Source organism: Podarcis tiliguerta (assembly GCF_965153285.1).
Source record: "Podarcis tiliguerta genome assembly, chromosome: 2".
NCBI classification, from domain to species: Eukaryota; Metazoa; Chordata; class Lepidosauria; order Squamata; family Lacertidae; genus Podarcis; species Podarcis tiliguerta.
In genome coordinates, this window is record NC_139535.1 from 109,589,853 (window position 1) to 109,613,005 (window position 23,153).

General features: G+C 43.4%; 1 protein-coding gene and 1 long non-coding RNA gene across 4 annotated transcripts in view; both read right to left on the reverse strand.

The window, feature by feature from the left end:
* LOC310671520 (cyclic AMP-dependent transcription factor ATF-7) overlaps positions 1-23,153 on the reverse strand; it is a 108,773-nt gene that overhangs the window by 73,022 nt on the left and 12,598 nt on the right. For 2 of the 3 annotated variants that reach the window (XM_083427717.1, XM_083427716.1), the window contains exon 2: positions 10,972-11,031. In XM_083427717.1, the coding sequence (XP_083283843.1) occupies positions 10,972-11,019 (48 nt within the window). In that variant the 5' untranslated portion in view covers positions 11,020-11,031. Of the gene's footprint in view, positions 1-10,971; positions 11,037-23,153 lie in introns of all 3 variants that reach the window. The other variant, XM_083427715.1, reaches the window with a different exon arrangement.
* Positions 2,908-7,715, reverse strand: LOC310671826. Its single transcript, XR_014508233.1, has 2 exons — positions 5,704-7,715; positions 2,908-5,593 (listed from the first exon to the last, which is right to left on the reverse strand). It is a non-coding gene; the product is annotated as an uncharacterized lncRNA (long non-coding RNA).

Below are 23,153 nucleotides of genomic sequence, written 5' to 3' on the forward strand. Positions count from 1 at the left end.
ATTTAGAAGAGGAAAGGATCTGGAGAGCTGTCCAGAGTAATTTTCATTTGACAGACAAGTGCTTGTGTTGATACAGCACAGCATGTGGGGCTCAACTGGTTCTTAGGTCTGCAATGAATCCTCACAGTAAGAATGATTAAGCTTTCAGGTTACTGGAAGTGCTGCTATTAAACAATATTTAAGCCTTTCATTATATTTTAGAGCACAGGACACGTTATAATGCTCTTGTAGTTAAAGGTCTGTCAACATTTCCATTTTAGACCCTCATTTTTAAGAGGTTTATAATTTGGTAATAAAAATTCATTCTAGGCTGGAACTTGGCATACAGGAGCTCAGCCCAGGAGCTTTTTCTTTATTATCCAATTTGGTTTAAATTGGTTTGGCCATTTTTAAGTTATAGGCATGTTAAAAAATAAATGTTCACTGGCTTCAGATGACTTTTCAAACTTATTATTTAAAAATTAGCTCAGCACTCCCAGTTAGAAAGCGATCCCTTTTTGAGCAAAATACAAAAAAAAAGGGGGGGGGACCACCTCTTTGTTGCTAATATGGAGCAATAACCCTTACTAGCAAGATGCTTGAAGCCTTAGGGCATTAAGCCAGCGAGTTTTGTTACTATGGTTCCAGAGTAAGTGTATTGTGCAACAAAATCCACATTCTAAATAGGGCCTGCTGGATCAGACCACTGGCACGCCTGGTCCAGCATCCTGTTCTCAATGGCCAACCAGATGCCTATGGCACTCCAGCAAGACGGACCTGTGTGTGAGAGCGCTCTGCCCTCCTGCATTTTCCAGCAGCTGGTGTTCAGAAGCCTATTGCCTCTGACCATGGAGGAAGAGCAGAGCCATCACGTCTAGTAGCCACTGATAGCCTTTACCTCCATAGGTAAATGGTAAAGGGACCCCTGACCGTTAGGTCCAGTCGTGGCTGACTCTGGGGTTGCGGCGCTCATCTCGTTTATTGGCTGAGAGAGCCGGCGTACAGCTTCCAGGTCATGTGGCCAGCATGACTAAGCCGCTTCTGGTGAACCAGAGAAGTGCACGAAAACGCCGTTTACCTTCCCGCTGGAGCGGTACCTATTTATCTACTTGCACTTTGACGTGCTTTCGAACTGCTAGGTTGGCAGGAGCAGGGAGCGAGCAACGGGAGCTCACCCCGTCACGGGGATTCGAACCGCCGACCTTCTGATCAGCAAGTCCTAGGCTCTGTGGTTTAACCCACAGCGCCACCCGCATCCCCTTTATCTCCATGGATTTGCCTAATTCTGTTTTAAAGACATCCAAAACGATGGTCGTCACTGCCTCCTATGGGAGAATTCCATAGCTTAACTGCGCACTACATGAAAAAGTACTTTCTTTTGTCTGTCCCAAATCTTCCCAACATTCAGATTCTTTGGATGTCCACAAATTCTAGTATTGTGAGAGGGGGAGAAAAACTTTTCTCTACCCATTTTCTCCACCCTATGTCTAATTTTATTTGTCTTTATTGTGTCTCCTTTTTTGATCTGGGGAATAATAGCACATCACCAGGACTCAATCACTCTCAGGGCCCAGTAGCACTATGAACAATTCTGCGGATGAGTCTGGCCCTTTTAAGGTTTCTAGCTTGCTGGAGCTGATGCCCTCTTTGACATACAGAGTGACACCACCTCTAGTATGTCCTTCCCTGTCCTTTCTATAGGGTTAGGATATAGATAATCATGCCCAACTGGTACTCTCCATTCCACCAGGTTTCCATTATGACCACTCTATCAATGCTATCCTCTAAGGCCAAAACACTCCAGGTCTCCCATCTTGGATCATAGGCTTCTAGCATTTGTACATGAACACTTCTATTCAGTGTCTCTCTTTATGTTCCTTTGACACTTGTGCTTTGGCCTAGATTTGGCATGTAGGGGCCTTGGTGATGGACCAAAGCAAATCTATTTAGACCACACTGATTATTCCAACATGACAAAGATACATGTCTTTGGCCATTTTCCCATCAACCCTGTATTTGAGCCATTAAAACGCGAGCAATGCAATTATCAGAACCAGCCCTCATGGTGTCTCTGCACAGCTGGTTCTCGGCTGCAGATTCTGGTTTTGCACCAGATGAGCCTTGCTGAGAAAGGAATGCCCCAGATGGGATACTGAAAATATTCTCTTACCAGTCATTAGCTGCCTCATCTCAGATGGCAGGGACAGCCTCTGGTCAATTATCTCAACATACAAGAAGGTTGACATGGGAATAGGCAGTTTTTCAAGTGCCTATGCCTCAAGCTATGGCAATTTTAAAGTGCCAGAACTCTGAATTGTGTGTGGAAACAGATTGGCAATCACTGCACTTCTCTACGTAGGGTGTTATGTGACCAGTGCTTGGTCCCAGCTAGTAGCCTGGAAGCTGTATTCTGATCAAACTGAAGCTTTCTGCCAATCTTCAAAAAGGTAGCTTCATATATAAAACATACTGCAGTAGTCAATCCTGGATATTACCTGAACATGGATAATGCCCCCAACCGAGAAAAAGCACTCCATGCTGGAAATGCTACTTGAGGAACCCGCGGACTGTGAACCTAATGCTTTAGGGAAGGGATGAAGAGTTCCTTTTGGCTGGCGGGCCAAATTCAATTGTGGCCAATTCTTTCTAGGCCATATTAGACAGGTGGGCAGGTTTGCTCACCTGCCAATTATCTGACATCATATGACATTAGTTGGATCTAACTCCCTGCCTGTGCTGCTGATTGTTCCTTTGCAAGCACTGCTTGCATTTGTCACCATTTAAATGTGTCACAAATTTGGCCCATGGGGTGGAGGTTTCCTATGCTTTCTTGATGGGGAGCGCAATCCTGTCTAAAAGAAGTGGAACACTATTTCCCAAAGGAGATAAATCGCCTGTTCACAGCACCTCCATATTGCCAGAATTGTGTTTCTTTCTTTTTTTTGGTCTCTCATCCGGCCCCTTACCAACAGCAGTCACTGGCTCAGAACTTTCATTTTCACCTAAGCCAATTAAATAGAGCTGGGAGTTATAAAAGTAACTGCCAACACTTCCCACTAAATCTCTGGATGATCTTTCCCTGAAGTTCCATGTAGATGCTAAAAAGTATGGGGGCAAGACAGAATCCTGCAAAATTCCTTAAGATCTCCTGAACCCAGCTGGAGAATTCCTCCTCCCAATGTTATTGGACATGAAGGGAAAGTATGTAGTTTGGCCTAACTGGTCCACATCCCCCATCCTGCAGTTATTTCACAAGACCAGGCAATGCTGTTGTCTAAAAGCAGATCGAAAGGAATGGGGGAAATGTAGGGAAGTATGGACTTTTAGGAGAAGGATTCTGGCAAAGAGCTAACTAACACAAGAGTAAAATTCAGGGATTTAAAAGTTAAAGGGAGAAGCTTCCCCTTCATATTTACTTTTCTAGCAGAGAGACATTCATCGTGCATTAGTCTGGATTTAGGCTATGTGATCAACTCTCAGTAACCAACTACCAACCCAGTTATCCAAGTGGAGGAAGGGAGAAACTACTCTCAAAATGGATGCAAGTTTTTGTGTTCAAAAGCATCAGTGTACTTATACGAGATCTTTTCTACAATCACGTGATTTGCCACTAAAAAGTCAAAGAAAGCAAGGGCAGCCTGTCACTGGAAATCTTCTTGAAAGAGAGGGCACCTTCTCTCTTCCCCCCTCCCTCTTTCTAATACAAGAGCTTGTATAACAGGAATAATCTATATTGGTTTGTATTATACCAGCTATAAAACACACCTTGGCTTCAGTGCCATGTTTAACCAATCACAGAAGCCATTTGTTGGCTCGTATATTACAAAGCAATAGAGATTTAAGGGATAATGGTTATAGTGGCAGAGTATACAAAGCAATAAACTACTTTTGGAGGTTGGTTAAATGCCAAGTGGTGCTGAGGCTTCAGTGCCATAAACATTATTTCTATTATATGACAAGATAAGAGGATACAATAAAGCACAAAGAGGGGGAGTCATTTTCTGGCCTCATGCAGGTTCTGAGCTTTTGATTTCTTGGATGTTCTGCAGATGACACCCTTAGAAGCATAGGCTTAAGGGGAATAAATTCTCCGGGAGGTGGGTTTAAAAAGCAGACAATTGTTTGAGGAAATGGCTTGTATAAAAGTAGTGATGCGATCAGACTCTAAGTGGTGATTTGTGGTAAGTATTAAAAAGTGAAATGTTCCAATTTTTTTCCTTGGTAGCTGTCTAAATTCTCTGGCTTCCAGAATACAGCCAGTGTTATTGCACTACTCATAAAAAAAAATTCTATACTACAAGGCAGTTGTACTGGATAAAGCACACTAATGACAGCCTTCTATTTTAAATACTTTATAACACCATCTACAAATTCCATTTGTTTGGGATTTTAAAAAGTGAGTGGAAAGGGAATTCATAGCGTTAACATTGAGCTGCTATATTTTGTGACAGCCAGACAACGAGTGAATTGTACCTTTCAGTTGAGTTGTGGTGGTTTTTTTTAAGCTAGAAAAGGGAGGGTTGATTTGTTTTTAGTTTTATGGTACTGCAACATGCTCAGTATGTCCTGTGGCAGATCTTGGGTATCTTGTCTATTCAAGGGATATGGGTTGTGTGTACCCTGCTTATTGATGGCACAGATGTTGCAGAAGCACCCTACTATGTGACCAGTTATATTTAATTTTGCCGGCCACTAAAATACACTAATCCAAAAAGCAAATGGTGGTGAGCTGAGCTGTGAATTGAACATGGGGTGCTTCGCTGGGAGCAAAAAACAAACTGATCCCACTCCATCTGCATCCCTGATGTGGCAATTTTATTGTGTGAAATGGCCATCAGCTCCTTTCTCTACTGACAGCAATTTTATGTCTCTAAGACAGTTAATACAAGAGTGTATTTCAGTAGGTCTAATGAGAAGGTTGCATCATTATACATTTTTAAGTCAATACCTTTCTGCTTTAATGACATCGCTAAAGTTTATTGCTCACATTCAGCTCCACTGAGGATGTGTTTTATTATCTCAGAGTATTTTAAATAGCTTTAGAAGATTATTTTAAGTAGCCATTGGGGATGCCCAGTATCTCTGCCAACTATTTGGATCTATTTCACTTGACACTTTCGGCTAAAACGCAGAGCTGCTTCTTACAACAAGTTTTCTTCTCTGCATAGATATCACAGTACTGTCAAAACCTCTATGTTAAACTGACACTTCCCCCTTCAAACATTATGTACATGAAGCTTGCTATTACAGTCTGTACAGAGGGGCAATTTTACTAGTCTTGTGTGAAAAAGTAAAACTTATGTAAATAACGGAACTTTATCCATTTGGTTGGATTACTATATTACTGTGAATATACAGAAATAAATAGCCTGGGGGAAAGGCATTTAAGCCCTCAATATAGCTATTTGGGTACACTTTGACTGTATCTGTTTCTCTTCAATATCAGTATATCAATAAGAAGAAAACCTGATGTTCAGAAACTCATCCGAGTTTGTATATTATGGCAACTAAGAGCAGGAAAGGCCAACAGACCACCGATTTCCCCAAAATGAAAACACCTCCCTAACTCTCAAATACATGTTATGTAAATATAAAGTATTCTACAATATTCTTACTCCAGAAATTGCAACTCTGGGTTTAAAATTATAGGGCAACAGGTTTTATTTAAACAATAGCTTTCAAACTACCAGTCCAAAACAGCCAAGAACCTTCCAGAGATAAGACTATGGAATAGATTTCCTTGGAGGTTTCCAAGGCAAGGCTGGCCAAACAGCTATCAAAGTGACTTTAGGCTGTGGATATCTTGTCTCAGGGCAGGAACTGCCAATGGGCAGTGATTAAATGTGATTATACTATCCTACACATGAAGTGCTTAGGTAGCGCCTGAAAAACAAACCGCAAACCAAAGGACAAAAGCCTTAGACTTGTTTCTCTTCAACTACATTTAAACAACTCGTTTTGATAGCATAGTCTGTGTGCCAATGTGATGTAGTGGTAAGTGCTGGAATTAAACAGAGGAGAACTGAGATTAAGCCACTGTTCAACCACAGAGCTTATTGGGTGATCTTGGGCTAATCGTTATCTCCCAGCCTAATTTACCTCAGAAGATGATTAAAAGCATAAAAGATATGGATCACAACCACAACCCCTGAAGCACTTTGGAGGAAGAATTAAAATAAAAAGAATCTGTCTCCACTCCAGCAGATATTAGACATTTGTTGTCAGTGACTAGGGGCAATCAAGTAGTACTACCACTACCACTACCGCCATCGACACCCCATTTTCAAACTAGGTTTCCTGAAGACTTTATAAGGCCTGTTCATACACCCAACAGTAGGTGCTTGAAAAACTCTGGATCCAATCTGGATTTATGTAGAGTTTACTCCTTAGCCTTTTAGCAATGCAGCAGAGGTTTAGGATCAGAGATTTCCTTCTCCTAGATAGGCTACTTTCCCAGAGCCCCCTCTGCCCCTCACTCCCCTCTACAGTACACGCAGAAACCACGCAGAAACCACTTTCTTGATCACTGGACCCAGTTTTGGTATTGTCCGCCTAATCTGCCAGGACCTGTCTTTGCATGCAGGGGAAGCCCCTAATTGATGAAGAGTTTGAGACCCATTGGCCACCCTCACCTGGTTTAGCCAGTCAGCCAATGCCATTTTTGGGGTGTGGCCGCTGTTGCATGCTGACAGCTTCTAGGAGCTACAGGCGAGAGCTGATTGCAGGGTGAGGACCAAAGGTGGACAAACTATCCCAGGAGCATGAGGTGTCCTCCACCAGAGGTACTACCCCTCCCCTAACCCCCCCATACACCCCAATATTTGACTAGATGGCCAAATAGGAGGGCTTATGAGAGCTTCAAACTGGAATTGTAAGTCAGTTTTAAAAAAAAAACTTTAAATTAAAATATATCCATCTACAAAGGATTTCAGATGGTACATTCTAGGTGAAAACTGAAAGGTTTCAAAACTGTTCAGAGGGCAGCATTTGATATGTTTTTCTTTGCAACCATGAGGGCTAGACGCATACCCTAAAAAAGTTGAAGTTAATGTGACTTAGAACTGTATACAGTCTCAGGCACAGGAAGTTTTCGATCCCCCTGCCTCCACTCCCTCTAAGAGACACATTCTTGTCAAGCAACCACTTTAGGGCAGGAGCTGGAATGGAAAGATTGTCACCTGTCCTCTTAGAAAAGAAACTAGATAAACGACCTTCAGCTGAATCTTTTTAAAAGAAGTATATGCAGCACATTTAGAACTCAGCTGTGTCACATCAAGCTTACTGCTGGGAAGTGATCATGTACAGAATCCAAAAATAACAGCCATTAAAGACCTAGCAACCAAAAACATGTTTACAGGCCCATTAAAAGCCCAGTAGCTTGGATTATAGGGTGGAGGGGATAGCAAGCTCATCAAAATCAGTTTTAGGTCACCGTCCCTTCATCACAACAGCACTTTCCAAAAAAACAATAGAATGGAAGAAATTGGGATCAAGTTAATTGGTGCCACAAATGCTGCAATAATGAATGAACATTTCATATTGTTAACGTGCTTTCAAGACAGAAGTGAAAAGGCTTCGCAGCAATACTTTTCAGCTTGTATTTCAAATTTATTTCACTTGTTCCTGCTCTTCCCTGACCCCACTAAACACTCCAGTAAAGAGAAGGGATAGCGGAGAATTTTGTTTGGTTCACATTGTTTCAGCATATTGATCCAATATGTACCCCCAATAACATATTGGGCAGTATTCTACTAACAAGTCCCATCAATGTAAGGGTCTGCTCTTGAGTAATGGGACCCCCCACGCCACCCTGTGCCCTCCCCAAATCTGCACCAGAGGGTTGGGGGAACTCATAGGACAGCTTGGGGTATAGAGAGATGAAGAAGATTCCATTGAACAAGCAGAAATCCTTGAACTGGTGGAATGACTGCCTTGGTGCTATGCTGGATTTGATCCAATTATTCTGTGGATTTAGCAGCCCTTCAAGTTTTGTGATACTATTATCTACTTATACAAAAATGTATAAAAACTGTATTTTTATCAAAGAATTGTTGTATTTGAGGGTAAAGTATATTTAGAAATGTATACTCGGAGAGAATATACGTATTTAGATATGTTCATAAATAGAAATTTTTCATACATGTGTTAAAAAAAAATCAGATTAACATGGAAACAGGGATTTATGAAGATATGTAACAACAACAACAACAACAACAACAACAACAACAACAACAACAACTTATACCCCACCCATCTGGCCGGGCCTCCCCAGCCACTCTGGGTGGCTCCCAACAGAATATTAAAAACATGATAAAACATCAAACTTTAAAAACTTCCCTAAACAGGGCTGCCTTCAGATGTCTTCTAAAAGTCAGATACTTGTTTATTTCTCTGACATCTTATGGGAGGGCATTCCACAGGGCGGGCGCCACTACAGAGAAGGCCCTCTGCCTGGTTCCCTGTAAGCTCACTTCTTGCAGGGAGGGAACCGCCAGAAGGCCCTCGGAGCTGGACCTCAGTGTCCGGGATGAATGATGAGGGTGGAGGTGCTCCTTCAGGTATATTTGGCCGAAGCCGACATAAATGACATTAACGCATAAAATTGATAGGCACTGGGAACAGACTGATCTACCCATCCTTAATAGGAGACAGGCAGAGACATCTAAGAGTTGAAGGCAGTAATGCTTTTGAATGCCAGTTACTGGGAACCATAAGAGGGCTCCTCTGGTCAAAATCCTTCTTGTGGGTTTCTCACAGGCATTTGGTTTGCCACGTTAAGAACAGGCTGCGGGATTGGATGGGTCACTGGCCTGATCCAGCAGCCTGGTTTTACGTAAGAACCACTATGTATATTGGAGGTTGTACTTTTTAGCATCCACCAACTACAAACCAAGAGTTCATTTCATTATGACACATTATAAGCTGAAGTGGCAGCATAAGACATTCTGTTCCTCTCAGACTACATAAAAAGCATATTAATGGATGTGATGAAACCATTCCATCTTTCAAAGTATTATGTACATTCCTGGGCCCCATCCCATATGCATCATATTATGCAAAATAAATTAGTTCCCAATTGGAGAAAATAAAAGGGGATGCATTAATTGTATGAGTAGGATTTTCTCTCCCCCCCCCCTTTTGAATGGAAGGCAGAAGGAAAAGAAAAGGGGCAAATTGAAGACACGGTTTCTCTAAACGTAGGCAGATAAACCCACCTTTGAGCACACCATTCTGAAGGCTGATAGAAAGCTCATTGAAGAAGATCCCCACATCAGATTAAAAGGGAAAAAATTATGTTGGCATGTACAAGGAACTTGCGGTGGATGACAGTAGTGAGCACTGACTGGTCACATCTCTCAGACATACAGACAACTGCATGGTCTTGACATGCATATAGTATTTTCCCCTATGTATTTACAGATCTATATCTCTGCTACCACTCACAGAATCACAGTTGAAGGGACCACGAGGGTCATGAAATGCATGAATCTTGTGTCCATTGTGGGGCTCAAACCCACAATCCTGAGATTATGCTCTACTGAACATATACAATAAACTTGCTAGAAATGCACGTGCAAAACCTTGCAAGAGAAAGAGGCTACTCCACCAAGCCACAGTGCTAAACTGTTTGCTGTATTAGTTAAGTCTTAGTAAACTTCCAGTCGCTGCGTTTCTTAGGCTGGAGTGTGTCCTTGAGCTGTGATAATGCTGCTTGCTTACCTGGAAGGAGGACAGTTATGCGTAAAAGCCTTCAGCTTAGGCATGGCTGGAATGTAACCTCCCTTTTAAAGACAAGTCACGCCCATTGCTCTGCCCCCCCCCCACTTTTGCCTCTCTAGCATGTGGCCCCCACTGAGTAGTTCTGCTCTCCTTGAATACATCAGAGAAATAACAACGTCAAAAGGCTCTCCTTAATAACCTATCGCACTCTCACCACTAATGAGGTAGGGAGACTGTGTACAGGACAGAGTGAGCGAGTTTGGGTTGCCAATGCCCATTTCAGCCATGCTTACTGCTGGCACGAGGCCTTTGCAGGTTTAGCCAACAGTGAATGTGCCCCTTGGACCAAAGAAAAGACTGACCCAGCACTTCAAAGTGTAATATAGCGAATATAGATTACAGGGTGACCAGTTCATGAAAATGCTGAAATGTGCCACATTGGTGCAGCCTTCTCTGTGGCACCAGTGTGGAGAACAGAATTCTGGCAACCCTGGGAGCCGGATGCTTTTGCAGAATGCTTCTGTACTCATGACTGGCTGGAATGTTTTGCAGAATGAAAATGGTCAGTGAATATGATTTTACAGAGAGGAAAAGAAAAAGGGGGAATTGGGCATTTTTGTTTTGTTAAAAGGAAGAGAAAGTGTATTAATGCAGATTTGGAATGAGTGAGTCATTGGGGTGCTTCAATTTTCCGCCAATTGCTTTCATCGGTCACAGGTAAAGTATACCATGCTGCCTGTATGAATAAAATGTCAAAGCTGCTACACATTTTATTACATACATGTATACTGCATGAAGACTTCATTGTCTAATATGTGTCAAACCAGCATAATCTGTTTTGCTACCGTGCTAGTAGCCCAATCCAACACATACATTTAATAAACAGATACATTATAAGCTGCTTTTCAAAAATATCCTAAAGTAGCTAACAAATTAGATTGTGTGTTTCCTTTTTCAGGCTTGTTTGACAAAAGAAGAGAACATTAACTGGAGATCAGAATAGGGTTTTCCCTTTCCAGGCTCCATGGATATTATTGGGGATGTTGGTTGGTATACCAAAAGAACACCAATACGGCACAAAAGCCAGGCAAATTTCATTACTTTGGAGCCCTTGCACTTGGTCGTAACTTGGATTTACGCACTGCAAATCCTCCGATCTGATTACCTCCAGTGATCACGTAAAACACTGGCTTTAAACTCTTTGCCTTAGTGATAAAACAGCCACTTTGATTCACAACGATACACTCGTAATAAAGTATACTGTAAACGTACCTGTCCGCAGCCCGGGGCATTGCACACAAATGGCCTGTCGTCTCCCATATTTTTTCACAGCTGAGCTACACAAGACACACACAAAAAAAGCAAGGGGTGGGAAAGAGGAGAGAGAAAAATAATTTAATAAAGTGAATACCACCAATTATGTCACACTTTTCAGGAATACAGTTCATCTGCAGTAATAATAAAGGGGGGGGGTGTGGTAATACAAGATGGACCATTGCTTTAAGGAGCAGGGAACACCAAGAAAATTCCCAGGGCTACTGTCCATTCTATTGTCGGCAAGCAGGGGTGACGACAAAGAAACAGTTCCTAGATTGCACCCTGAGTTAAAGTCCTACAAACAGGTCCTGCAAGCATAACTCCATTCTGCCAAACAAAAAGGATGGGAGGTGGCAATGGGAGAGTAGAGTTTTTCTCCAAGTTTTTCCTGGAGAGATCTAGCTCAAATATATGCCAACACAGGATTCACACAAAATTACCACACCCTAAATATTTTCTTAAATACGGGTGGCGCTGTGGGTTAAACCACAGAGCCTAGGACTTGCCAATCAGAAGGTCGGTGGTTTGAATCCCCGCGATGGGGTGAGCTCCCGTTGCTCAGTCCCTGCTCCGGCCAACCTAGCAGTTCGAAAGCATGTCAAAGTGCAAGTAGATAAATAGGTACCGCTCTGGCGGGAAGGTAAAACGGCGTTTCAGTGCGCTGCTCTGGTTCGCCAGAAGCAGCTTAGTCATGCTGGCCACATGACCCAGAAGCTGTACGCTGGCTCCCTCGGCCAATAAAGCGAGATGAGCGCCACAACCCCAGAGTCGGTCACGACTGGACCTAATGATCAGGGGTCCCTTTACCTTTAAATGTTTTCTTATGCCACTCTAGCACATGCACGGAAATGCACAAAGTAGCCTTTCCTCGTGAGATGCTTCAGGGCAAGTCATGAGGGTAATACAAGTCACGAGTGCAAGAGTTGCCTCCAGCCACCACCTGAATGCCAATGGACCAGGCAAAAGTCCCACAACACACTTAGGCCAGACCATTTGGATACATTTCATGAATGGACTTGATCCTTCAAATAAGCGCTATTCATACACACATGGATATTCCATTAGCCAACTGATCAAAGAAATCCAGGCATCCATCCCATTTGGGAAGGGGGGATGTCATTTAGCAGTCACAGAAAGAGTCAATGGTCCAGGCAACAGAAAAGGTGTGGAAGCCAAGAACAGTCTAATCACTCTTCCATTTCATCCCCTCCATGTTTGTTTTGCAGGTCTCAGCCCCTAATTCTGATTTGCTGGATGAAGAGGTTTTTTTTAATGCCATACACTTTTTGATCATCCTTATTCTTGATTCCCCTATTCTTGATGTACCACAAAAAGAGGTGCACTTTTCTAAAGATGCTCTACAAAAACAGACATGTGAAAATAAGTAGCAAGGAGATAAATCCAAGGCCTCTTGATGCACATACAATATATTCAGTGGAAGAGAGCAAGAAATTGTAATTAATTAAGGGATTTTAGGAACGGCACTCCATTTTACAAGGCCATAATCTGGCTCCCTGGTGGATAAACTACAAGACTGATGGCAAGAGTAGTTTGTCACCGACAATAGCTGAGGATAACAAAGCATCCATCCTGTTATGCTGTAAGTGGAACGATTCTTATTAATAAAAAAGAAAGAGTAAATAAAAAAAACCTTATCATGTAAATTCTAGAAATTATGGTTCCATCCCCCATTGTTTTTTAATAGCAGGATTTAAAAACCCGTAATAAAGCAAACTTTATCCCTTTGGGGAATTTGCTACTCTGACATATTGCAGCTGTTTACATTTCTTCCAATCATCTCCAAACGCAAGTTGAGGAGCTAGCAGTCTGTCAGAAGCTGACAAATATTAGCCACTGAGGCATAATTGCAGCCATTGTGGAATAAAAATGTATTCAGAAACACAAGTTCTCCTAAGTCTGCTTTGCATATGCAAATTCCAAGGCTAGACTGCCAATGTGTATCCAGTTAGTTGCAAGGTGGATTAAATGTGCCTTTATAGACGACTTCCTGGTTTCCTCTAAATTACAGTTCCCTGCAACTTCTGAACTGGTAACTGTGGTTTGAGCAATCCCTCCAAATAAGGATCAAACCATGGTTTGGAGGATTATTCAAAACCACAGTTAACAGTTGAACATCACAGCAAACTGGGATTTGCAATGTAATGACTGAATAATAAATAATAATAATAATTCATTATTTATACTCCGCCCATCTGTCTGGGTTTTGCCAGCCACTGTGGATGGCTCCCAACAGACTATTAAAACCACGACAAAACATCAAACATAAAAATCTTCCCTAGGCAGGGCTGCCTTCAGATGTCTTCTAAAAGTCAGATGGTTGTATATTTCCTTGACATCTGATGGGAGGGTGTTCCACAGGACAGGCACCACATACCAAGAACTATGCTAGTTTAATTATTTATTTTATAAAATAAGAGTTCTCCTACTCTGGCAAGCAAAGCACACACAATCTCATTAGCAGCATGCTTCTGCTACTGAAAGCGTAGAATGACCCTATCCCCTTAATTTTAAACCTAACCTTAACCTGAACTTAGTACGTACAGCAGTATGAAGGAAGTGTTTATCAAAGGTATAACTCTTCAGGTATAACTCTTCGGAGGCCAGTGCAGAGCCAATGTTCATAAGTCACAGGGTTTAAGAAGGGCTTAATTGCCCAATGTGTTTTTCAAAAAATGTCTATTGTATTCCCCTTGTTTTGCAAGCCCTGAGGGCACCTGGATTTTCAAAGGTTTTACATGACAACACATGCCCCTGTGTAAAAGGGAATAAACTCAAGAGTGGTTTCGAAACATCACACAGTATGTGCTGCCCTGAAAACATGCAGTCACTAGTGCATTTAGCTTACAGCATTTATATATCTGGTAGTGGCTGAAAAGGGAGGCTTGTAGGAGCCTGAGTAGCAGTGATGCATGCATCTTGCAAACTTAAGATTGCTTCAAAAAGGGGTTTAGATACATTCCAGGCAGATGAGACAATCAGTGGCTTCTAGTCATGTAGTCCCTTCAGTGCTGGAGGCAGGATGCCTCTAAATACAGTGGTACCTCTGGATGCGAACGCAACCCACGTCTGTGCGGGTCACGATTTGCTGCTTCTGCGCATGCCATAATTTTGAGCGTATATGCATGCACGAGCGGCGAAACTCGGAAATAATGCGTTCCGTTATTTCCGGGTCGTCGCAGAGCACAACCCGAAAACGCTCAACCTGAAGCAACTTCAACCCGAGGTATGACTCTACTAATTCCCGGGAATCGCAGGTGGGTAGAGTGCTGTTGCACTCATGTGCTGCTTGTCAGCTTTCCATAGGCATCTGGGTGGCCACTGTGAAAGCAGGATGCTGGACCGCATGGGCCTTTGACCCAATTCTTCAAGGCTCTCCTTACATTTTTGTGCACATCCCAATGTGGCAAACTTCCTGCAGGAGTTACCAAGCAGCATTTGTTGGCGCTGTGGGTTAAACCACAGAGCCTAGGACTTGCCGATCAGAAGATCGGTGGTTTGAATCCCCACAACGGGGTGAGCTCCTGTTGCTCGGTCCCTGCTCCTGCCAACCTAGCAGTTCGAAAGCATGTCAAAGTGCAAGTAGATAAATAGGTACCGCTCTGACGGGAAGATAAACGGCGTTTCCGTGCGCTGCTCTGGTTTGCCAGAAGCAGCTTAGTTGGCCACATGACTCGGAAGCTGTACGCCGGCTCCCTCTGCCAATAAAGCGAGATGAGCGCCGCAACCCCAGAGTCGGTCACGACTGGACCTAATGGTCAGGGGTCCCTTTACCTTTACCTTACTTTGTAACACACAAAGCTGCTTCCTCTTATGGAGGGACGAGCATCTGATTACATCCATACTCTATTTTAGGAGAGCCAGTGTGGTGTAGTAGTTAAGAGCGGCAGACTCGTAATCTGGTGAACCGGGTTCGCATCTCCACTCCTCCACATGCAGCTGCTGGGTCACCTTGGGTCAGTCACACTTCTCTGAAGTCTCTCAGCCCCACTCACCTTACAGAGTGTTTGTTGTGGGGAAGGGGAAGGAGAATGTTAGCCGCTTTGAGACTCCTTTGGGTAGTGATAAAGCGGGATATCAAATCCAAACTCTCTTCTTCTTCCCCAAGACCATCACACATGGCTCTGGTATGAATGAAAGTACTGGAACCACATGACCCAACAATGTTAAGGCTTGCATCCTTGAGGCAGAAGAAACTATCCACATTTCATTCTGCTTCCTCAAAAGAACTCTTCTATTGGCTGTTGGATTTTTGGCAAAGCGGTCAACTTAAGTTCACACACACACACCACTCCTCTCTCACCATGTTAGAAGTTTCACATGTTAAACTTATGAAACATGACCTGTATGCGCTCATTTGAGCATGCCGTCAGATTATATCAAATTTAATCTGATCAAATTGTTTCAATGAAGTCTAATTTTAGTAACAGACAGGACAAGACTATGACTAGTTACTTGGGAATATGTCTTTGCTCCTGCACCAAACAGGTTTGTTTGTTTTATTGCTTTCAGCATATCCATGTTGAAACTGCAAGAACTAGACAAAGGTTAAGATATTCCTGGTAGGTTTGGAATACAGCCATCACCTTTACTAAGGTAAAGCTTCTACTTCCAAGCACATGTGACTTTTCCCATCTATTTTGCAATTTGTTGCTACTATTACATCAGCCGTTTTTGTGTCAACCGCTAAAATGTTAGAACCAGGGGTGCCAATTTGAATAAAATATTGTGGGGGCCCAGGTAAGCCGTGCCCTGCATAATTGATCACATGATGCAGTGCGCACACACACCATTTGAATGGGAAAGCCCATCAACTTCAGCACTCAAATATTTTATTGTGGGAGCCAAAGCCCCCGTAGCCCCTAGGAGTTGGCTCCTAAGGTTAGAGCAAAACCAATCTCTTAATTGTACTATCAAGACAGCAGATTTAATACATATTGACCAACCTGGCCATCCATCCAAAAAGCCCTTCTTGAGTAAAGCCTGGTCAATAAGTGAGCAATAGTAACAACAGCTTAACCCAATGGAGATATACAAATAGAGGGAGGGGAGACGAAATATTTCGCAAGGAGTTAGCCTACTCTCCCATCTCTTGCGGGGGTACAATTAGTGCCAGCACCGTCCATTAAGAGTTTGGGTGTAATCTTTGATACCTCCCTCTCTATGGAGGCGCAGATTACAGCTATAACAAAGGCGGCATTTTTTCATCTCCGCCAAGCTAAGCAGTTGGCCCCTTATCTCTCTCGCCCTGACCTAGCCATTGTGATCCACGCGACGGTTACCTCCAGACTGGATTATTGTAACTCGCTCTACGTGGGGCTGCCCTTGAGACTGACCCAGAAACTCCAGCGGGTGCAGAATGCCGCGGTGAGACTCCTTATGGGGTCTTCGCTGCGAGATCACATTCATCCGGTACTATACCAGCTGCACTGGCTCCCGGTGGAGTACAGGATCACGTTTAAGGTGCTGGTTTTAACCTTTAAAGCCCTGTACGGCCTAGGACCCTCGTACCTACGGGACCGCCTCTCCTGGTATGCCCCACAGAGGAACCTACGGTCTGCAAATAAAAACATCCTGAAGGTCCCAGGCCTCAGAGAGGTTAGGCTGGCCTCAACTCGAGCCAGGGCTTTCTCGGCTGCGGCTCCAATCTGGTGGAACGCTCTGTCACAAGAGACTAGGGCCCTGCGGGACCTGACATCTTTCCGCAAGGCCTGCAAGACAGAGTTGTTCCACCAGGCCTTTGGTCAGGGCCCAGCCTGACTCCCTCCTCTGGCAACCTGCACAGAATTTTGCTTAACGGTTGCCATTAATTTGATTTTAATTAATTTTTATAATGAAATGTTTTTAGAGTGTTGGATTATTTGATTGTTGTTAGCTGCCCTGAGCCTGGCTTCGGCTGGGGAGGGCGGGATATAAATAAAATTCATTCATTCATTCATTCATTCATTCCCATACCCGTCAATGCAACTCCCTAATAACTGACATGAACTGTAATGCTTCTCTTAGGCTTCCTAGGAACTCAGTGAGTTTTCTTTAAGTGCAGTATTGTAGAGTCCCACACAAGGCTGATCTATACTTGCACAGAGGTCAGAGAGGGTGCATGGGTCATGCAGGGACAGCCTTCCAGAACTGTATCACTTCAAATTTCAGCAGTGGTACCACATGCATGAAGGCTCCTTCATGGTGAAATAAAAATTTCTTTCTACATAGAAAGTAGCAAGTCAGGTACAATAGCTTTGTTCTCACTTTCTATTTTTATATAACAAGGGAGGATATCTTCCCCGTCTCTCCAAATCAGAGAGAGCATTTCAGAATACAGTACCTCACCACATCACCGGGTCATGTGGCCAGCATGACTAAGCCGCTTCTGGAGAACCAGAGCAGCACACAGAAATGCTGTTTACCTTCCCGCTGGAGTGGTACCTATTTATCTACTTGCACTTTGACGTGCTTTCGAACTGCTAGGTTGGCAAGAGCAGGGACCGAGCAACGGGAGCTCACCCCATCACCTTCTGATCGGCAAGTCCTGGGCTCTGTGGTTTAACCCACAGCGCCACCCGCGTCCCGACCCTGCATGTGCAGATCACCCCACAGAAAAACCCACATTACTATTTTTAGGGGCAGGATTCAATGAATGAGCACCATCAGTGGAAGCCTTGCACAAGGACTTCTGTTTGCACAAGGGGGCTCTCCCCACCCTTGAAACTGGCTTGGAGGGAGTCTGGAGAACCCCCAGAACAATGCATGGGGAGAGGAAAGTGGGATTGTTCTTTCTAGCAAGCATAAATGTTTGACCTGTGGAACAGCCACTTTAGTGCAACACTGAACTACTCCCCAATTCTTTTGTTTAAAGTCTTGGACTTGTGTAGCTCAGGGCCTTGGGAAACATTAAGCAGTTAATTTAAAAGAGAAATTCCCACTGAGCCTAAGAGATGGTCCGTGAGGCAGTGGCGAAGCGTGGGTTGTCAGCACCCGGGGCAAGGCAAGTAATTTGCGCCCCCTAACCCGTGGATTTGCGCCCCCTAACCCCCAGATGTTGCGCCCGGTGCGGCCGGCCCCCCCTGCACCCCCCACGCTACGCCACTGCCGTGAGGGTTTACTCTCAATGGGGATGTCGCCCCATCTTCAAACAGCTGCAGTAACTTTTTGTTAACCCTGGAAGCTAGGACCCAAACCAATGGATTTAAGGCATAAGAAAGGAGATGTCGACTAAGTATCCGGAAGAACTTTCTGACTGTAAGAGCTGTTCAACAGAGGACTTATTTGGAAGGTGGTGGACTCTCCTTCCTTAGAGGTTTTTAAGCAGAGGCTGGATGGCCACCTGCCATGTATGATCTAGTTGAGATTTCTACATTGCAGTGACTTGGACTAGATGACCCTCAGGGTCCCTTCCAACTTTACAATTCTATGAAAAGGGATGAGAAGTTGTGCATGCAAAGTTTCAAGATACCTGGTGCTTATGAGCTTAATTTGGCTTTTATATCTGTTATCTCTGTTTAGGGAAGCTTTTAATGTTTGATGTATCACAGTATTTTAATATTCTTTTGGAAGCCACCCAGAGTGGCTGGGGAAACCCAGCCAGATGGGCGGGGTATAAATAATAAATTATTATTATTATTATTATTATTATTATTATTATTATTATTATCTCACTTTTTGAATGGTGTGTATGAGCTGTGTAAAACAGCTCATAACGTTCATAAAGGGGGGGGGGAAGCCTTTAAAAGATTAACAGTTGAAGACAATAAACAATAAAAAAATGGGCCTATAAGAAGAGGTGACTGGGGGGCAGGGAGATTTCAAGGCAAACTAAAAAAACAAAAGACATGAAGAATTGATCAACTACAGTGGTCTAGACAAAAAGGTGAATCCTGCTGCTCTGTTGAGTCAGTACATTGGAAGAAGGTATGCAAACTCTTAGTTTCTCCAGCAGTGTCTATTAACTGGTTCACAAGGCTGCAACCAGAAACACTGTCACCTCATAAATCCACATTGAAATAGCCTTTTTCATTACGGCTTCTTAAAATATCCAGTTTTTCCAAGAATGTGAAATTTCAAGTAACTCTGCCTTCTATAAATTCTACAGCATATGAAACTGTACTTGCATTGTTTAGGATCATACCTACAGCATGCTATTTAACAGCAAGGTTAATCTATTGCCAGATGCCAACTTCTAAATATTATATTGTCAGAAAAGGAAGCTAAGAACAGGAATGGAAAATACTTTAGATTCACAGCTAAGAATTCATTTTACCAAGGTCAACTTAATTATACCAGGAAACCTAGCCAGAGGGGGAAATGTCTCTCGCAGACTTTTAGAAGCTACCTGGAGGCAATTGAAACCCATCCAATTGAACCAGGGCAGGATCTTATTTCAAATTAGAAGACATATTTAGGTTAACCAAAATGTAAAGTAGGAATGTGCTAGGTCTGCTAAACTAGAAGTGTCTTCAAGGAACATACTAGCTGATAAAACACAGTAAGTTGGCTCAAGACAAGTGAGCTAGGACAGGTCAGATCAAGGGAAAACACCTCAAATTTAAAAATCTTATTGTAGCTGTCTCTGATTCTTTACAGGAAGAAGATATTTGAAGGGAAAGAAAGAAAGATCTGTTCTTACCATGTATAGGCAACTATGGGAATACCAGGCTAAGCAACAGTTTTAAAGACCCTGTATACTTCATAAGAAAGTGTAGTTATCAGTACCAGAGCTCCAGAATCCACATGCTCAGTCAGCACTGACAATGCCATGGGGCAGTCTCATCCCAATTAGCATCTTGCATTGCCCCTCCGATAATACTTAGTTCCCTGGGTCAGAGGACAGCAATAGCCAAAGGAACAGGCAGCAAGCAGGGAGTACACAGTACCAGACAAAAATAATCTTCACCCACTTCCTTAGAAAAGGCAACTTTCTTGCTGAAACAATGACCCCTGCCTTTTTCAGCAGGCATTTGGAGCAACGGAGACCAGATTGTTGTAGCTGCTGCTATTAGTAATTGCTCTTTAGTGAGCTGTTACCTGTTTTTAAAGAATTTCACTACTTTATCAGTATTTATGTGTTGTAACCTGCCTTGCGGCTTGTGCAAAGGGTGGTATAGAAGTCATATAAATAATTAAACCAGCTTAGGTTATGGAAGGGCCTTCTTGGTAGTGGTGCCCGCCCTGTGAAATGCCCTCCCATCACATGTCATGGAATTAAACAACTATCTGACTTTTAGAAGGCATCTGAAGGCAGCCCTCTTTAAGGAAGTTTTTAATGTTTGAAGTTTTATTCTGTTTTCAATGTTCTGTTGAAGGCCGCCCAGAGTGGCTGGGGAAACCCACTCAGATGGGCAGGGTAGAAATGATAAATAATAATAATTTATCATCATCATCATCATCATCATCACTACTACTACTACTTTGACAGATGGGCAAACAAATGGGCCTTCGGGGCCCTCAAATCCCTACACAAAAGAGGAAGAACTGAATAATTTGGTTTCTGGGCTGTATGTTCCTGCAGGAATCACAATAATGCTTTATTCCAGAGGATAGTGCCAATAGCAGCCAGCCACCCATAGCAAAAGGGGCACAAATATCATATTGGATCAAAGACAAGAGCAACTGCAACATGACTGATGTTCTGCAAGGGTAATTCATATAACCTTCCACAAGGGCATAGTCTGAAGGTATGTGACCACCTTGCTAATGCTAAACAGCAAATGTGATGACAGAAGAGCAAAAGCAATGGCATGGAAAATCTAAGGGAGCGACCACAGAATAATTTATTTCTTTTGCCCCGCAAAGCCTCCCAGGTAATACCATTTTGGAGAAACAGATAAAGTCCAACACTGAATACCAAAAGTGCGTTCATTTAAGTACACTTTCAAATAGGATTTTCAAACTGACATCACATTACATTTTGCAGTAAGAAAGGTCAGGTTTTCGTTCCAACGAAAACAATTGTGAAAATAAGCAAAACTCCCTACTTCAAAGATTTGCACACAATGCTCTCCTCAGAAATTTCAACTGTTGCCTTTGTTTGGGCCAAGACATGAGCTAGGGATCCCTCACAAACCCAGTCCTTCGTAGAACTGCTTTTCAGCTAGCTAGGAGCAAATGGTGGACACAGCAGAAAATCCCACTCCATGAGACATCAGAATGCACTCAAAAATTTACTGCCAGTTGACAGCAATCCCATTTACAACTTCAAAGCAAATGTGTTTTCTTTCATTTGATTTCTTCATTTAGCATAGGCTTTATAAACAGTTATTGGGAAATTTATAAGTTTCTTTCAAGTATCTTTCTTTCAAGCAATTTCAGATTCTGGTATGCAGTCAAAACCTTGAGAAACCATACTAGCTATCACACTTGCTTTGCTCACCAAACACACATAATATTATCTCACGAAGGAAGATACTGAAACACAAATCAAAGCAATGCAGGGAAGGCAGAGAAGAATAGAGTCACAGAATTGTAGTTTGTCCACTTTTGGCCCCCACCCTGCATTTAACTCTAGTCAAATATTGGGGTGTTAGGGGAAGGACAGGGCCTCTGGTGGGGGACATGCTGTGCTCCTGGGATAGTTTGCCACCTTTGGTCCCCACCCTGCAGTCAGCTCTCGCCTGTGGCTCCTAGAAGCTGTCAGCATGTGACAGCAGTCACATCCTGGAATGCCTCTGACTGGCTGGCTAAACCAGGTGAGGGTAGCCGATGGGTCTCAAACCCTTGGTGAGTTAGGGACTTCCCCTGCGTGTGAAGGTGGGCTCCGGCAGATTGAGAAGATGAGCCCAATAGCAGGTCCAACAGTCAGGAAGGCGGTTTCTGAACATGCTGTAGAGGGCAGGCGGGGCTGGTCAACCTGGGAAGGTAGCCCATCTAGGAGATGGAAAACTCTGATCCTAAACCTCTGCTGCCTTGTGGGATATCTTCAGGAGAAAAAAACCCTACATAAATCCAGAGTAGAGTCCCTAAGATGGTGCTTTGAACTCCTCCTTCCAGCAACTGCAGCCAAGCTGGTGCCAAACGTATTGCTCTTGTTTTCTTTGAACATCAGCAAGGCCGAGAGTGGGGGTCTTGTCATCTCAGCAGCCAAGACCTACACACACGCTGCCCTGGCTTCCACCCCAGGGAGGTTGCTTTGCTGCTGCTAATGCAGCAGTTTGACTTCACCCCCAGAAGCACTCTGCATCGTCTCTTGAGACAGATGGATGCCAACAATAACAAGGCACCACCTCAGTAAAAGCTTTGTTCCACGTCCCTGGTACTTGAATCTCTAAAGTGGAAGGTACACCAACAGATTCTAGATCTCAGGAGAAAGCAAGAAGAAACCCATGCAGACAAACAAGAACTGGAGTCTCTTTTTGTGAGCAAATCAAAACCAGAGTTACACAATTATGAGTGCTGCTGTTTATTTAAGGTCTTCAAAGAAGCTCCTCTTAGGGGACATTGCTGTAAAGTAGTATGGAAGTTACAGGTGCTGCTGGCCAGATTGGGAGGCAGAAACCATCAGTATAATCCAGTCAAAATGCAGGGCCCATTGATTTCAATGCTTAAATACCCAAGCTTATAATCTTCCCTGTTAAAAGTAATGCTATGTAAGAGCTCAGCTATGGCTGGCTGTCATCCCACTTTTTAAAAGAGATGAATATGCACTGACTCATTTGCCTCAAGTTTATGCACACTAGCTAATTTTATTGGCACTACTCCCTCACAATTATCTTTGAACACCATTAGTACTCAGACCTATGATAATAAACAAACCTAGGTTAAACCTCTTTGATGCTTTTGAATTATGGTGCTGGAGGAGACTCTTGAGAGTCCCACGGACTGCAAGAAGATTAAACCAATCCATTCTGAAGGAAATCAGCCCTGAGTGCTGCTCACTGGAAGGACAGATCGTGAAGCTGAGGCTCCAATACTTTGGCCACCTCATGAGAAGAGAAGACTCCCTGGAAAGGACCCTGATGTTGGGAAAGATGGAAGGCACAAGGAGAAGGGGACGACAGAGGACAAGATGGTTGGACAGTGTTGTCGAAGCTACAAACATGAGTCTGACCAAACTGCGGGAGGCAGTGGAAGACAGGAGTGCCTGGCGTGCTCTGGTCCATGGGGTCACAAAGAGTCGGACACGACTAAAC